We start from the raw sequence: 16,294 nt of genomic DNA on the forward strand, positions 1-16,294 counted from the left end.
TTCACTACATAAGTGCTCCTAAATTTGGGGTCTTGGTTTGGTTGTGTGTCATGGAGCTGCAGCTGCTGAGAACAAAGTGCAGACGCCGGACAGCTTGAAGCGGATGACAGAGGAACCCGAAGGTTGCTTTTTGTGGCGACATGATCCAAACGGTCGTGGAGCAGAAGTTGAAGATGACAGAAAACGGTTAGGAGGTAAGAAAAAAGAAAAAGGAGAGGAGAGCAGAGCACCAGGAACCAAACGACTGAAAACATGGAGGCCCTAGGAGGAAAAACAAAAACCCAGAGGTACCGCAAAAGAAAAATACAAAGGCGTCGGACAAACAACTCCAAACCGAAAGTCCACTGGAAATAAGCATCCACCACGTCAGAGTCAGTGCCGTGATGTGGGAAACATATCCTACTGACCTTCGACATTTAATTCCCCACACATGCAAAACAATTTCCTAAACAAATGTCACTGTTGTTGAGGTAGAAACACCTGCGGTTTAAGGTCCTGCTAGCTTCGCTTCATGTATTTAACCTACTTACTCACAGAGTTACAGACCAAACCACAGACCACCGGCAGGAAAGTTCCTCCGTCCTACATGTTACACAAACTGCTGCTGAAGTAACTAGATGAAGTATAAACCCATAAGATAAATATGTCCAGTTCTGTTCGGATTATTGTGTTTTGCTTTGTTTGTCACATTTAAAAGGTTCAGATAGTCAAACGTACTCTGATATAAGACGAAGACGACCAGAGGAAATGCAAAATTCTGATTTTTCAGAGAAATTGCTCATGTCCGCTGCATCATAGCCCTGTTGCATAAATTCAGCAAAACCAGGGTCAGACATTCTCCTCCAGGATTTCTTTCTGCCAGAGTTTGTGGTTCTATCAGTGGCAAGCTGCCCAGAACAGAAGATCTACTGCCCTGCTTAAAGTTGCCATACAGATTCTACTTATGTTATTTCTTGATTTTACGGGTCTGACAGTTATCAGGCCAGGCTGTGGCTAGCTGAACTCAGCTTCCCTCAGCTTCCCAATTCTTTAATTAACAATGCAGCAGGGTTAGTTTTTGCCTTCTCTTTTTGAATTTACTGTCCATACCTTCGGGCTGCACAGTGGTGCAGTTGGTAGAGCTGTTGCCTTGCAGTAAGAAGGTTCTGGGTTCAATTCCCAGCCCTGGTCTCTCTGCATGGAGTTTGCATGTTCTCCCTGTGCATGTGTGGATTTTCTCCAGGTACTCCGGTTTCCTCCCACAATCCAAAAACATGACTGTTAGGTTAATTGGCCTCTCCAAATTGTCTGTAGGTGTGAGTATGTCCATAGTTGTTTGTCTCTGTGTTGCTCTGCAACAGACTGGCAACCTGTCCAGGGTGAACCCCACCTCTCACCCAGAATGTTAGCTGGAGAGACACCAGCAACCCTCACAACCCCATCAAGGGACAAGGGTGTAAAGAAAATGGATGGATGTTCTTACCTTCGATGATCTGAAACATTTTAACAGAAGAAATCTGTGTGGGAGCAAACAGTCATATTTTCATGCCGATTTGTAAATTAAATTTTGGAATAAAAAGAACTCCAGGAGTTTGTTGGCGTACGCACACTTTCACTGATTCATGCATGAATAACTCTGCATTCCACATCCCAAAGTTCAGTTTATATCAGCGACCTACAAGTTTAGACTTGGCATTGTTATCCTTCTAGAAGGGTTTGCAATCGACTCTATCTTAACTTTGGGATGTGCGTGTGAAGAAAAAGAAAAACAGAAAGAAAGGAGCATATTGAATCATAACACGCATGAGGTAAATTAAAATCAGCATGCAGAATTCAAGCATCTCTCTAAAAATGAAACCATGGGTAATCCTCTGTCATACATGACTTCAGTCACACATATGGCAGTTTGACATTAAGCGCTTTGCAGGTGTGGCAGCCTTCGAACAGCTTAGCTTTTTTTTTTTTTTTTTTGCTTGATAATAAAAAAAGTTCCAGTGCAAACATTCTGCAGAAACAGAAAACCACTGCACTGATTGGTGTCAGCTCTCTAACATGGCATTCAAACACGAAAGAATAACGTCACCAGCATGACCCAACATTTAGAAACTGCTTTAACAGCTTCAACAGTAAATTCAGTAAATAATTTATGACCATTTCTTTAATCAGTACAACATGCTGCGGGGTCCAGGTCGAGGTGGCGGCACACGTAATAAGATATTCAGGTTTGCTGAAGGGATCTCTAAAAATAACGGTTGGGAATCCCAAGAAATGTATCCGGAGCAACCACTTTCTGCTTCCCTGATAGAAATGATGAAACTAGAGACAAAATAGAGCTGCAAGAAGGGAAAAAAAAAACTAACCCTGCAACATCAGAGATGAGGCTTCTGTGAAATGACATAATGACATAATGACATAATGATGGCTCAGAGCCAGGAGATAAATTGGTGGTTCAGTTTAAGATTACATCTTCTGATGATGTGTTGCGTTCAGGTGCGTTGGACAATCAGGCCAAACACCTCATGCTCACCTTATGCTTCATTTTTATCAGCCGAAATGACACCCTGACATACAGTTTACCTGCCATAGGATTCATCATAGGAATGATTCCTATGATGATGATCATAGGAATGATGAATCACAGAAGTAAATAGATATTTATGTCAGTGGTCTGAATGCTGAGCTGACGGCTCCTGTAAACGTGGCGGACTTGTTGAAGAACGCGCGTCTGCTCCTCCGTCCAGCCGCTGTTCGTGACAGCTGCAGGTAAACATCAAGCTTGCCAGGAAAACTGAGTTTAGAACAGAAGTGTTCAGAAAACCACGACCCTGATCAGGTCAATTCACTGGTTCTCTGTCTAAATGCTCTCAGCAGCCGACAACATGCACACGTATCACTTTTATAACCGTCCGGTCTCAAATCGCTACTATAACGTGTTGTAAATACTTAATAGAAAACCAACTGAGCTCTTTTGGCTTTAATTGTCCTAGTTAAAGTTTAACTAAAGTCTTCAATTCAGATCCTTGAGCAGAGTTTTTTTTTTCTGCTATTGATAAAAGGCGTGGTTTCTTGTAACTTGGTGTAAAATAGATATTAAGTGTGAATATTTTTGTTTGAGCTGTTAGACACTTTAACCCAGTTCGCTCTTTCAATTAAACACATCACACAGTTTATATTTGACAACATCTCTATTTTTTTTTTATTAAGCTTAATCAATTCCAAAGAAAAAGCTTATTTATATGCCATTTTACTCAAACACACATCTTTTCCAGGAAAAAAGACCTGTGGCGGTGCCAGCACCACCCGGCAGAATCAGATTTGTGCACAAACAAATAAACCAAACAGACATACAAGCAAACATGTGCTTTAGTTTCTCGTTTCAAATTTTCTGTATATAAAAACTAAAAGATTTATCTTTAAATAATTACATACAAAAATAAGCCAAAGATTTCAAACATTAATCATTACTATCTTATAAGCTACATACTCCAAAGAGGAACATAGCATAGCAGCAGTACATAAGACGGTTAACGGTTAGATTTCACTTCCTCCTCACACACCACATGTACACAGTACAGTTAGATGTTTGTAGTGCAAAGCAGTGCTTTACCTCACCTCATCAGATTTGGTCTACTCAAACGGAGAAACACTGAAACCAAACCAGCTCAGACAGGCAACTGCATCTCCTATCCTTTTACAGTGTTTTTTTTTTGGGGGGGGGGTTTACCATCAAGCAAATAACGCACAAGCAGGTGTAAAAAAACACACACACGTATCACAAGGCATGCATACAATTTTAGAACTGTAAACAAACACGTCTTTCAGTGTGAACATTGTGCCCAAGATGCTTTTCAGGATCGCAGAAGGCCACCGGCGGGGCGGACTGCGGCGAACAGCCAGAGGGGGCTTGCAGACACAGGAAGCATGATTTGTGGGATTTCAAGTTGCCACTTGCTTCTAACAGTTCCAGCTCACCGAGCAGGAAGCCCACCGTGGGAACCACGTCGCGTACGTCTCCGTGCTGCGCGGGTCGCTCCGGTCCAGACGCGGCTCTGACGGCGGATGCGCCGTCTGGGGTGCAGCACACGGGTTGGCTGACCTTGAAGTGTCATAGCTTCAGATGGGAAATCTTGTCTTCTTAGTGCTTCCCCCATTCAGTTCTGCACAGTCCAGACTTCAACGTCTTGCACAATGAAGTCTTCATTGGTGGAAAGAGGAGCGTTGCGGAAGGTGGGGCAGGAAAAGCTGGCGCCGTGGTACAAGTCAGCATCCAGCCAGAGAGCAAAGCCAGCCCTACAAAAAAAGAAAAGAGAAAACATTTAGAAAATTAGAAATTAAATCTTTAATTAATCTTTAAATCTTTAATTAAATCTTTCTTATTATTATTGCCTTATCATAAACTGCCTCTTTCATATTAGTCATGAGTGAAGGAAAGGAGAACTTACCCTCCTCCACCAATCTGCAGAGATTCCCAGTTGCCGCTCACAAAGTAGGAGTTCTCCCCGCTCCACCTGTATTGCTAATGAGAATTAAACACAAAATGTTAGTCAGTTGTACTTTTTTTTTTTTTTTTTTGCTGATATTAAATGTATGATAACAGCTTTCCCAATGATAATAAAAATGGAGTCCACTCCTACCTGGAAGTCAGGATTGAAGCTGAACAAGAAGGTCTCGCCCGTTCCGTAGCAGTATTTACTGACTCTGAATGGATCCGAACAAAAAGCTCCAAACACCTGGAAGGAACATAAGTTAGCAGCTCGTTAGTCAATGTCCATTTTTGGGTTTTTTTTTTGTTTGTTTGTTTTTTTTTCCCCCCTCATTTTAAAATCTGTGTTGAAGCCAACAGTCAAGATGCAAACCTTTTTGTGCATGTCTCTGATGACCAGCAGCACGGGGCTGTCCAGGTCAGCCATGTTCCTGTAGAGCGTCTTTAGGCTGCTCCCGTGGTTGATGGTGCTGTAAACTAGATGCCACGGATACCCCTGGGTCCTTGGAGGCAAGTTAGCTGCAATCTGTTTGCGGGAAAGAAAAGAAAAAAAAAAGTAAGTCTTGGATCAAATGATGCTCTTGTACATCTAATGCTAGCTTTTTCAAGTCCAAAAATAACAACACAGAAGTAACTTTTCCATTAGAACTGGCCGGATTTGAGGAGTAAAACTCACCTTCTGCAGGTGAAAGTCATCCAGCAGCTGGCTCGCATGGCTCAGGACAGGAAAGTCATCCTCAACCTCCTGGAACTCGGTCTCATCCACCTCAGACTCCACCGAGTCACAGAGACTCAGGCGGCGCTTTGAGTCCTTCACCGTGATGATCTGGACAGAAGATGCCAACAAAGCCATGAGAAAACTGTTGCCTTCCCCACACACATTTTTTTCCCCCTCTGACATTCGTCTTTTTTCACACACAGACTTGTCCTACAGATACGCAGCTGTAAGTAAAACCCCTGAGAGCTTGACAGCAAATAATCCCCCTTCGCCTCCTTCCAGCTCACAATCTCACCTCAACGTACGGCTCCGCACAGTCACTGGCGAAATAAAGCACTCGGATATTTTTCTGCATTTTCTTCATAGCTCCTGAGCTGTCTGTCAACCTCTGCGCTCTGCTCTTCCACATGTCTGCTTTCTCTGGAGGGAAACTCTCTCCCTTTTTATACCGTGTGCGGCGCTTTCACTTTCATTAGTCGGAAACCCAACCGCGCGGCTGCTTATTGGTTAACCGTTGCCGCTAGAGTTTTGCTTTCCTTCATACATGGAAACGGAAACCTTGCCCCGAGCTACAGAGGAGGAGGAGAAAGGATGTCCATATAAGGAAGGTGGGTTTCGGGTTTTTTTTTTTGTTTGTTTTTTTTTTGCATGCATTGCCCTCGGCTTGCTTTTACTGTAACAGAGGAGGGGCGATGTTCTCCTGAAACCCTCCTGAAGAATGTGCTCTCTGTTGGGAGCGGAGCTCAACAATCTCTGACTTATCTTATTTTTCTTTCTTTGCCTGAGCAAAAACTCACCTCCCACTTCTTTGCAGCCTGGGGCTTGCTGGCGGGTTTTCTGAAGGCCTTGCTGATTCCGTTCGTGTCCTTGTGGCATTTCATCCTGACGTTGTTGGAGGGCTTGCAGCGCTTCTTCTCGCCTTTGCTGTAGATGTCTGGAGACCACTGCACGAAGAAGGTGTAGAGGTGATCAACCCTGCAGGGCAAAGGGGAGCGAAGAGGGTTTAATTTCGAATAAAGTGCAGCATTGCAAAACTGGAGACACGTTGAGAAACCCCATCCAGTTTTTGACACGCTGCTCAACGAGGCCCTGCATGATTGGCTGATTATCTAAACTCAATAGTGATGTCAGACTTGCAGAGAACATGCCAAGACACATAAAATCAGGGCGATGATTTATAAGCTTCTACTAACTACTTAGTGTTAGCATTATGTCAAGTGAATAGGAACTTGTTTTTGTTGCATTGCTTCATGCTGCGTAGAAAATTTGTCATTTTCTGCAAATAAATGCCGGAGATAAGAATATTTTTATTTAGAAATGAGAGAGAACTGTTGTCAAATAAATACAAATGATTCTTTTAGAGTAAACGTAGTTTACATTTTTACATGGTTTACATTTGTGGTTTCCCACAGACTGGTGTGTGTGCAATGGTGAGAATGAAAAAAAAGAAGCAAAATGTTATTTTAATTTGTGAATTAAATTGATAAAGTTGTTAATGTGCACAAATAGCTGGAAACTGAGACATTCTACCCAGTTAACAGCTTTGCAGGGATGAATTATTAATTACTAATTCAGCCCTGCAAAACAAATGTTGGGGAATTAAACGTTAATATTAAACATGATTTATTTTAATTTTCTGAGTCTTACTTTGTCAAATGTCAAAAATCTAAAAAATAAAAAAAAACATTTAAAAAAAACATAATGGACTAGAAAATTGCACTGCAAAAATCACAGATTCACTAATGTAATAAAAAAATAACTACATCTGTCATCAAAAAAATAATAATAATAAAATACTCAAAACAAAGCGTAGAAGCTGTTTATTTTGCAGGACAATAAGCTCTTGTTCCACAAAAGAGAAACACTTTCGTCTTACTTTTACAAACATGCTGTCCTGTCAGCGCATATGGAAAACCATACAGAGCAGCACATTCACCACTGTCAGAGCTACTTACTCTCCAACGCTGTAGGTAATTCCCATAACTGAAGACGACGCCGTAGATGCTAAAGAGCTGAAGACAAGTTGATAACCTGAAGGCTCACAGCCGAAGTAGCGTTTCCACCTCGGCCCTGCCATCCCCACGATTTATAGGAGCGGATCAGTTCGCTGAGATAAGCCCCTTTGACCATAAACCCTCCCTCCGTCTCTCCACACGGCCTGCACGTAACTCTGTGGGCCGTGCGAACCTGTGCCTTGAAAACCAACGCTGGTGAAACATTAACCTGACCTGCCCCGGGTGTCCGTCCTGACGTTTGGTGGGAGTTCATGCAGTTATTGTGTCAAATTAAGGCTCACTTAAAGAAAATGGTGAGTTGACAGAGAGATAGCGGGCCTGAAAGTGTGTCGTTCAGATTGATTATCCTTTTTTATTGTGTCTTTCTGGCTCCTTGGGCCCCTGATAGACCTTATCGTCCCATTAGGAGTGCAGATATGGAAGATTCCTTTGCATTACAACACAATTTTTATAAAAAAAATTTAAAATAATTATTTGTGCACTTCATGTTTTCCCTCATTTTCATTCTAGAGTTCATTTAAGATGTGTCAATTGATGGTGTGCATTTTCTTTGAAATTGTTTCTACTCGACTGAAGAAGGAGTTTGCCCTTTTTCATTTTTCAGGTGGTTACACGAATGTATAAAGACATTACATCACTGCTTGATTATCATGATTATCAGAAGTTATTTCCCTGTGATTTTCCTAAAACATTAGAAACGTCCCTTGTAGACATTGTCGGACAGAGATTGTGCCTGGAAATACATTTTCATCGCATCTCGGAGGCTTTGAGGTCAAAACCATTTCAGTCGTTTTGTTTATTCTGTTTCAGATCATTGATCATTTGTTTTTTTCAGACGGGAGGGTTTGAAAAACACGGGGGGCCCGTGACATCCGAGCACGCTCCACCCTGTCCATTGTCTCACTCTCGGTGTTTACCTTTGAGATTTAATCAGATCAGCAAAAGGGCGAGTGTAGCGTCGATAATTTGTCAGCAATCCATTATTCAATACTCTGCCATTCAGACGTAATGAGTTGTTAAGTATTGCGACGCTGGTGTCCAGACTAAACTGGTGTCTCAAGAGAGGTAGATAAAGCATTTTGAAGATCGGCATCCAGAGACGTTTGATCTGTAAACCTACAAAGGCAACTTTGAAGCTGTCAACGAGTTTGGCCCCGCGAATTTCCAGAGACTTCTATTTGAGTGGATTAAGGATTTTGAGTCCTTCTGAATCAATCAATCAATACAGTAGCACGGAGTGTAGATAAGGGCGTTTTTATTCCCAGTGACAGCCAGCACTGTATCAGGATTTGGGGCAGTGACAGCAGTGCTTAAGCATACAGTTTTGTTGGTCTTCTGATAAGTCTGGGGTCACGAATCAGCCATGACATCCTTACACAAGAGAAACAGTGAGGAAGATCAATGCAAGGTAAGGCCTCGCATTGGTCGATAACAAGATCGATAACACACACACACACGAGCACACTTTAAAAAATCTTCTAAAATAGTTGCATTTATAGTGATGTGTTACTTTTGAGCCACACGCAGCGTTTTGCATGTAGACCAAAAACGTAAATTTTGTTCTCAAAGTTTTCCATGAACTTCCTGTGTTAAAATTGAACTCTGGTTTTCTTTCGATTGCCTTTTCTTTTTTCTTTTTGTCCACTTTTCCATAAAGGTTCAAATTATTGAGTTCACAAATATTAGATGTTTTGTTACCAGATTCTCCCAGCCCATCACCTGCCTCTCAACGCTCTCCTCGTCCAGGCGGACAGCTTGGACGTCTGTGTTGCCAAGATGGGCTGAACAGAAATCTGTGAGATATCTGTCCAGCCACGACATCGTGGTGCACCAAAAGCCTTGATTAAAACTGCTTTTTCACGTGACGCTTGTTTCTTTTGATAGAAAACTATTTTGGGGGATTTCTTTAAGTCAGTGTGTTTCTGTGAAACGGGGCTATGAACTGTGTGTAGGTCATTTCTGTGTGTAGGTCATTTCTCTGTAAGTAAAGCTGATGTGGTTACACAATGAATATTTGTCATTTCCTTGGCTGGATGACTGACCTCTCCCCCAGATCCTGGAAATCCGCTCTTTCTTACACTTGCAGCAGCAACACGTGGAGAGTTGTGGAGCAGCTTCCCCACTACAGGCTCTACGTGAAACTGACCGTCCACCACCTGTTATTATTATTCCATCCTATGCACACATTCTAGTTTGATAGTCTAGAATGAAAATGCATGGAGTTATCCTGTTCTTAGAGCGCTTCACTTGTTTCTTTTATGGCTCCCAGTTTTGACAAAATGTCGTCATGTGGGTCACAAAGGTACACTTCTCAAGCATCTTATCTAATTTGAATTTAGATGGATTTTTTTATATATATATTTCTACTATTCAAGATCATTAAAGACTGAGGAGTTAACATAACAGGTCATAGCTACAACATTTGTAACTATGTTGTAACTATGGCCTAGTTACGACATACTTACAATGTGTGGTTTTACCACACATTTTCCCAGAATCTCTACACTGTAAAAAAAAAATAAAAAAAACGTCTAATTTACTGTAAAATGCCATGAATTTTATCGTATAATCAGATAAAATTCTGGCAACCAGTATTTTAGAGATGGTCTTTTTTTTTTTTTTACAGTGTAATAAAATCTCCAGGATCAAAATGTGTGCCTCTGCACCTGAAGGTTGTTGTAAATGTTAAATGGCCATGAATTTCACGTAACTGACATTCATAATTTGTGCATAACCTTCCAATTGTGAAGTGGAAGGTAAATGATATTCTCTGGGGAGGGAAGTTTGGAGAATTTTCTTGCCTATTATTCTAAAATATCTCAAGTTCACTCAGGTTGGAGTGAGAGTGTTTGTGAAAATAAATCTTTAGGCTTTGCCACAGCTTCTTGACTCCATTTAGTTCTGGACTTTGACTAGGCCATTCTAGCACATCAACGTGCTTTCGTCTAAACTGCTCCACGGTTTTGCGTCTTGCATTGACCAAAACGTAAATGTTCGTCTCAACTTTTCCCATGAACCCTCTGTGTTAAAATGGGACTCTGGTTTTCTTTCGCTTGCCCACTCTTCCGTAAGGGCTCAAATTATTGAGTTCACAAATATTAGATGCTTTGTTACCAGATTGTCCCAGCAGCAGAGATACCACATGTCTCTCTGATCAATGTTCTCCTCGTCCAGTCGGACAGTTTAGACGTCTGAAATCTGTGAGGCGTTCAAAGTTTGTGAGATTTTTTATTTTTATAACGTAACTCTGCGAAACATTCCCACCATCTCTCTCCCCGACCCGACCACTGCGTTCTCCGTCCTTCATGATGCCGTTTGTTCACTTTTCTCTAACAAACCTCTGAGGGCTTCCCAGAACGGCTGTAATCATACTGATATTAAACTACACACATCTGACTGTCAGCCTACTGTAGGTGATTGGTTGAACAGAGTTATATTTAAGGGCATCCGAGTAAAGCTGGATAAATACAGAACATGTGTTAATTTGTTGTAGTTTGTCTCATGAGATCCCAATGCAACACGTCGCAGTTTGTGGTTGTGACGTGCGTTATCAACGGCCCACAGTCTTGAAATGGAAAGCCAGGGGAAAAAAAAAAAAGTCGACTAGGATACCAAAGCAAAAGAAAAACAGAAAATTGCCTTCTTCCCATTTTATGAAGAATCAAAAAGAGATTAGAGACGGGAAGAGCCAGTGAAAAACAAGGCCAAAAAAAAAAACTCAACATTTGGACTGTAGCACAGTTTCACAACATATCTTTGATGGTCAAGTCCTCATTTTGTTTGTTTTAGGAAAAAGTCCACATCTAATCTCTCAGGCTGCAGATGGAAAAAAAAAGAAGTAAGTCAGTCTAATGACTTCATACTCCTTGAATTTCATGCACAAGTTAACCCTTGCTTTCTATTAAGTTTCTGGTTTAAATGTGTTTTTGCTGCAATGCAACATAGCAAAAACATGTGCTTTATTTCAACAGACTGACTCCTAAACATGAATTATATTCTGCAGAGTCAGTTGTTGCTTTTAGCAGCATAAACTGTCAAATGTCGCTGTGACGCTTTTTAATTCAGAAAAGATGCCAGAATCAATGCCCTGCACTGACCAGAAGCTGAACTGAGCCAACATCGATTTTCAGCTGTACGAAAGTCCGTGAGAGGTTTGCTGCCAAAACTCACAGGCCTCCCTGCATGTGCAGACTGTGGGGAGTTAATTTGTCAAATCTGCTGCGAGGTTCGATGCTTGTTGTTTCACTTCTTTTCTTGTTTTCAATCCAATGACTCATTTTTAATCTTATTAAGTTCAAAATTGAAATAAATCCAAATTCTGTGCAGATTAGTGAGTTTGGTTCAGATTCTCCTCCGTTTTGTTTGTTAATAAGCAGATAGATGGGGGTTTTTTTCTCTCTCTCTCTTTCTTTCTTCAACCTGATGAAAAAGTAGTGCAGGTTAAATCGCTGAAGCAAATCTCTGGGCTCAGAAACTGGTTTGTACTGGATCAGGAACTGCTGCTCTGCAGGATTTTTTTTTTCTCATAAGCTGCTGTTAAACGCTGGATTTTTGTTTCCCACCATAAAGGTTTAGCTTCCAGTACATTCTGGATTTTGGAGTTATAAAGCAAAGAAAAACAAAAAAAAAAAAAAACGAGTGGCTTTAATGTTCTCCGTCACACTTTTTATCACCGTCTGACTCATGTACCCTGTTCCAACTCTCACTCAGCAACTTTTGAGTAACAAAACTACTAAACTTCACACCACTTAGTGACATAATCGTCCCAGCAGCACGCAGCGGACGACTGATTTAGATGCAATGGCAGCATAACGGCTCTGACCGGGTCAGTCGGGGTTAATTAGTTACACCTCTGCGAGGCCGGCAGCTTTACTGGGCGGCAGGTTAGACGGTGCATCTTCACATTAGGCTGCCAGTAAGTGAGCTCTACTGTAGAGGGAGGAAACCAAGTCTTGTGGCATCCTGGCTCTCAGCACACGCAGAACATGGGAAATTCTTATGGGTGCGAGATGAAAGCGAGTGTCAAACCGCAGCAGTTCTCGTCACTTTTCACTCGAAGTAATAAAAAGAGAAAAAAAACCTTCAGATTCTGAATAAATCCACAATCGACTGCTAGCTTTTCTGTTTTACTGAGATCAAAAAAGAGACCACAACAGGATCTTTAGGGGTTTTTTTTTTCTGTCTGTCAAGTATTTCTTTGCCAATGTTGAGACATTTACCTGAATGTAGCCTTAGAGGTTATTTATTTGAATTAATTTATAATTGTGATGCATTTATGATTTAATATCCAGCAAGCCTTCTGAGTAACTTTTTACATATATCAGTAAAAAGATAACAGAGTGTTGGGTTGTTTATCACTTTGGAAATCTTGAAGTGGGCCTCTCACCACAAACATGAGCGATAGTGAAAAGCCAGAAAGAAAACATCGATTTTGCTGATATTACGAAGAGATAGTTTGAATATTCTGACGATATTTAAGTCACTATATCAGCTGCAGAAAAAAGTCTCTGCCAGATTTCGACATCTATAGACTGAAATTCTTTGCAGAAAGGTTGAATTGCAGATGTAGATGAAGAGCACAGAGAGAAATGTTTAAGTCTTACCATGGGTTTTTCCTCTGATTAAAATCTGGTCAAAGATTTGGCCTCATCTGACCGGAGCACATTAAATGTGATAATTATCCGTACTGATGGCATAATATGACTTAACATTTTAATTTGACCAACATAACTGGTATTTTGTGGCGGCCCATTCGCAGTCCTGACTTCATCGTCAGCAAAACGACATTCTTTTCAAAGACCCAAAGACTTTTGGTTTTTCCTCTACAACTTTTTGGATTATTTTTTTATTTTTTTGTCCTAAGAGACTCCCTCTGTCCCGTTACGTTCAACACGTTCCACACTCGCAGCACATTTCTGTTTTATTGTTTTATCTGCAGCGATAACTGGCCCCGTTTAAAACGTGATGTCTGCTCCCTGCTCCTCAGCCTACTTTGGGTTTGAGTTTAACCTTTACGAGCGTATCAGTTCCAAGTTCTGTTGCCCTGCCAAAATCAACCGCGGGCACGCTGAATAACTTCTGGACTTTAGACCGCTCTGGACTTTACTTTGAGAACCTCTAGGCCAGCGTTCTGCTTTGCTTCTATATTTGCTGCTGGCATGTAGCACATGTACATGGACTCTCTTTAACTCGACGTGTCAATCGGGATCCCACTGCTTTGCAGCCACCAAAGATTGTTTTTTTTTTTTTACAAATGTAAAGCTGCTCTCATACTTTCCAACACCTGCACCACTGGTGGGTCAGGTGGGCAGAGGATTTCCATACATAAATCAATCTATACCTTGTTTCAGAAAGAAGGTGGATTGCTTTCCATTGTAGGTGTGGATTTTTTTTTTTTTTTTTTTGTGCGAAGGGAAAAAGTGTTGAAGGTGACTTAGTTTACAAAACCCTCCACAATCCAGAGGTTTGAAAAGAAAAAAAAAAGAATCCCTAATACAGATTCGTGTTTATCAGAGCAGTTTATCTAAACGGTCTATGGTATGTGACGCAGTGCAGGAGTGGTCATGACCTCTGCTGTTAACACGCAGCCACCCAGAAAAAAAAAAAAAAAACACAAGATATTTCATGATGTGAATCACCAGCAGCTTATGTGTGTGTGGGAAGTACATCCTACTCATTTATGTAGCCACACTTGCAGGAGCCAGTGCAAACAAATTTCACTCTTTGTTTTCCTCTTGGCTTTGATGGCGTCGCGCTGCGTCGCTGGGTTCTGCGTGTTCTGCTCTCGCCTCGTGTGTTTCACGTACCGACCCGCCTGAAACTGGGCCAGATCAGACAGAGGTGACACGTATTTTTTTGCGGAGGTGAGGGATATTTTAGCTGAAACCTACAAATGTCGGTTGAAGATTAACAATGTTTATAAGAGTAAAACCAACCCAGAAACACGGGCCGAGGTCCTTCAGTGAAGTCGCTGTATCGCTGAGGAAGCATTCCTGGATTTCTTTGCACAATTTAATAGACGTGCCAGCAAAGGCTCATGCTGTAGTCACACTGTCAAACTCTCTTTTATTAGCATGTGCTGCATTACATGTGAAAATGTTAGATCTTCTAACCATAGAGTTAAGAGTTGCATTTATTACACTCATGCTTATGGACTTTCTATGAAAGGTTATGACGTGACCACAAATAATTGCCGTCATTTTTCCTCAGGTGTGCTGTTTTCAGAAGAGCAACACGTTTACTATTAGTAACATTGAAGTAATCCCTCTTAAAAATGTGATGTAAGCAGCTGATTTCTTGCTCTCTTTTTTTTTTGTAGTTATGAAAGACTTCTTAAGAACAAAGCATACTTACTTACCCAAAGACCCACTGAGAAGGGCTGTTTCGTAACGATGCAGCAAACATTCGGGGTGTCAGCAAGTTTGATAAGAAGATTTAATCGCCGGAGAAACTGCGAAGCTGCGAGAAAAGAGGCCAGAGCAGCAGCAGCATTGCAGGGCTTTGCGTGCTGCTATTGGGAAATTTTGGCAAGTTTTTATTTAGTTAAGTTGAGTCAGATTCACATCCATAAATCTAAGGCTTCCTGTTTAAGTCTTAATAGGAAACTTGAACAGAGTAAAAGCGCGAGTTAAAGTCTGAGAAATGCATTTTAAATGTTTACATGTGAAACACTTTTACTATGTAACGTGAGTAAATACATCGTCATTACTGTCTGCAGGTTGCAGGACAGAGGTAATATCTCACTCATGCTTATGAACATAAAACATGTAAAACGCAACTAATCTAAATCGAACCACTTCAAGGACATTCTGAAAGAATTTCAAGTTGATAAAGACATGATCGGCTAAACTTTGTCTTCACACTGTCTTGTGTGTATTTTGGATTTCTAAATGTCTGGAATCTGAGGGAAAATGTGGAATTACTATTCATGAGTGGATTGCCAACAGGAGCGAAATCCTGGAGGTCGAGTGCCATGTCACAGCCTTATCATCAGTCTTATCATGATGGGGGAAAATAGCTCCTGTTGAGTCAGATTCTGTTGTCTTTCTCTGAGTCAGCTCCAGACTCTGTCAGCTCTCAGAGCTCCGTTTCTGGATGCTTCATGAGTCTTTTGCTCACACAGTTGCTGGTTTATCTTCTGCATTTCTTTTTATTTCAGGACAGCTGTGAGCAATTTAAGAAACAGTTTTGTTGTAAGAGTAAAAATCACATCCAGGTACGGTGTGTTTACAGGGTCAGTGAGTCATTTCCTCTCTCTCCCTTTCCCAGGTTCTCCACGGTTTTTCTCCATCACTCATCACATTTACTCAGAAGTCAGAAAAAAAAAGGCTGGGCTATGTAACTGTTCTATTTCAACTGGCTATTTTGAATTGCGGTAAAAATACATATATGTTAAAGGGACATCATCAAGAAGATGCAGCTATTATAGACATATTGAAGTACAGATAGTAAATTGTGTAAATTGTGTGCTTAGAGAATCCCCATCCAAACAGACGATCCACCCACAGCTTTCCTGTCAAACCTCAGATGTTCCATCTTCCTCCTCAGTCATGGACTCTTCTGCTTCCACAAGTTTGTCTTCAACCACATTAGGAGACGCTGCTGCTCCCTTTGCCTCCACCTCCAACTTTTCCTTGTCTAGCAGTGAAGAAGCAGCTGCAGAGGCTGAACCTGAACAAGGCTGCAGGTCCAGATGGTGTCAGTCCCAGAGTCCCACTGTGGGACTCGGCAGCGTCTCTTCAACCTTAGCCTGACCCAAGAGGAGGTTCTGTTGTTGTGGAAGACATCCTGCCTGGTTCTGGTGCCGAAGAAAAGTCACCCATCAGACATAACGACTGTAGACCTGTTGCCCTGACAACCCACATCATGAACGTCCTGGAGAGACTCCTGGAGGCCCATTTGAGTAAGCAGACCAGCTCATATCAGGACCCTCTGCAGTTTGTTCATCGTCGTGGAGTTGATGATGTCATCAGACACCTGCTTCAACAAACCCAGTGTCATCTGGACGAAGCAGGCAGCACAGTGAGGATCAGGTTCTTTGATTATCAGGTGCATTGAACACAATTCAGCCTGATCTGTTCTGTTAGAAACTCCAGAAGA

General features: G+C 41.5%; 1 protein-coding gene across 1 annotated transcript; it reads right to left on the bottom strand.

Moving 5' to 3' along the window:
• Positions 1–3,145: 3,145 nt before the first annotated feature.
• Positions 3,146–7,282, bottom strand: LOC103137529 (TLD domain-containing protein 2-like). Its single transcript, XM_007551342.2, has 7 exons — positions 7,136–7,282; positions 5,978–6,155; positions 5,139–5,288; positions 4,836–4,988; positions 4,614–4,709; positions 4,422–4,495; positions 3,146–4,269 (listed from the first exon to the last, which is right to left on the bottom strand). Exons 1-7 carry the CDS (start codon positions 7,255–7,257, stop codon positions 4,131–4,133), a joined length of 912 nt encoding a protein of 303 aa, XP_007551404.1. The 5' UTR covers positions 7,258–7,282; the 3' UTR covers positions 3,146–4,130.
• Positions 7,283–16,294: the final 9,012 nt, after the last annotated feature.

Source organism: Poecilia formosa, unplaced genomic scaffold, assembly GCF_000485575.1.
Source record: "Poecilia formosa unplaced genomic scaffold, Poecilia_formosa-5.1.2 Scaffold0, whole genome shotgun sequence".
NCBI classification, from domain to species: Eukaryota; Metazoa; Chordata; class Actinopteri; order Cyprinodontiformes; family Poeciliidae; genus Poecilia; species Poecilia formosa.

Coding starts and splice junctions, on each gene's coding strand:
- LOC103137529 (XM_007551342.2), bottom strand. CDS start 7,257: ATGGCAGGGCCGAGGTGGAAACGCTACTTCGGCTGTGAGCCTTCAGGT. Junction 6,156..7,135: donor ATTACCTACAGCGTTGGAGA/GTAAGTAGCTCT, acceptor TTTGCCCTGCAG/GGTTGATCACCTCTACACCT. Junction 4,270..4,421: donor CTGCAGATTGGTGGAGGAGG/GTAAGTTCTCCT, acceptor CTTTTTTTGTAG/GGCTGGCTTTGCTCTCTGGC.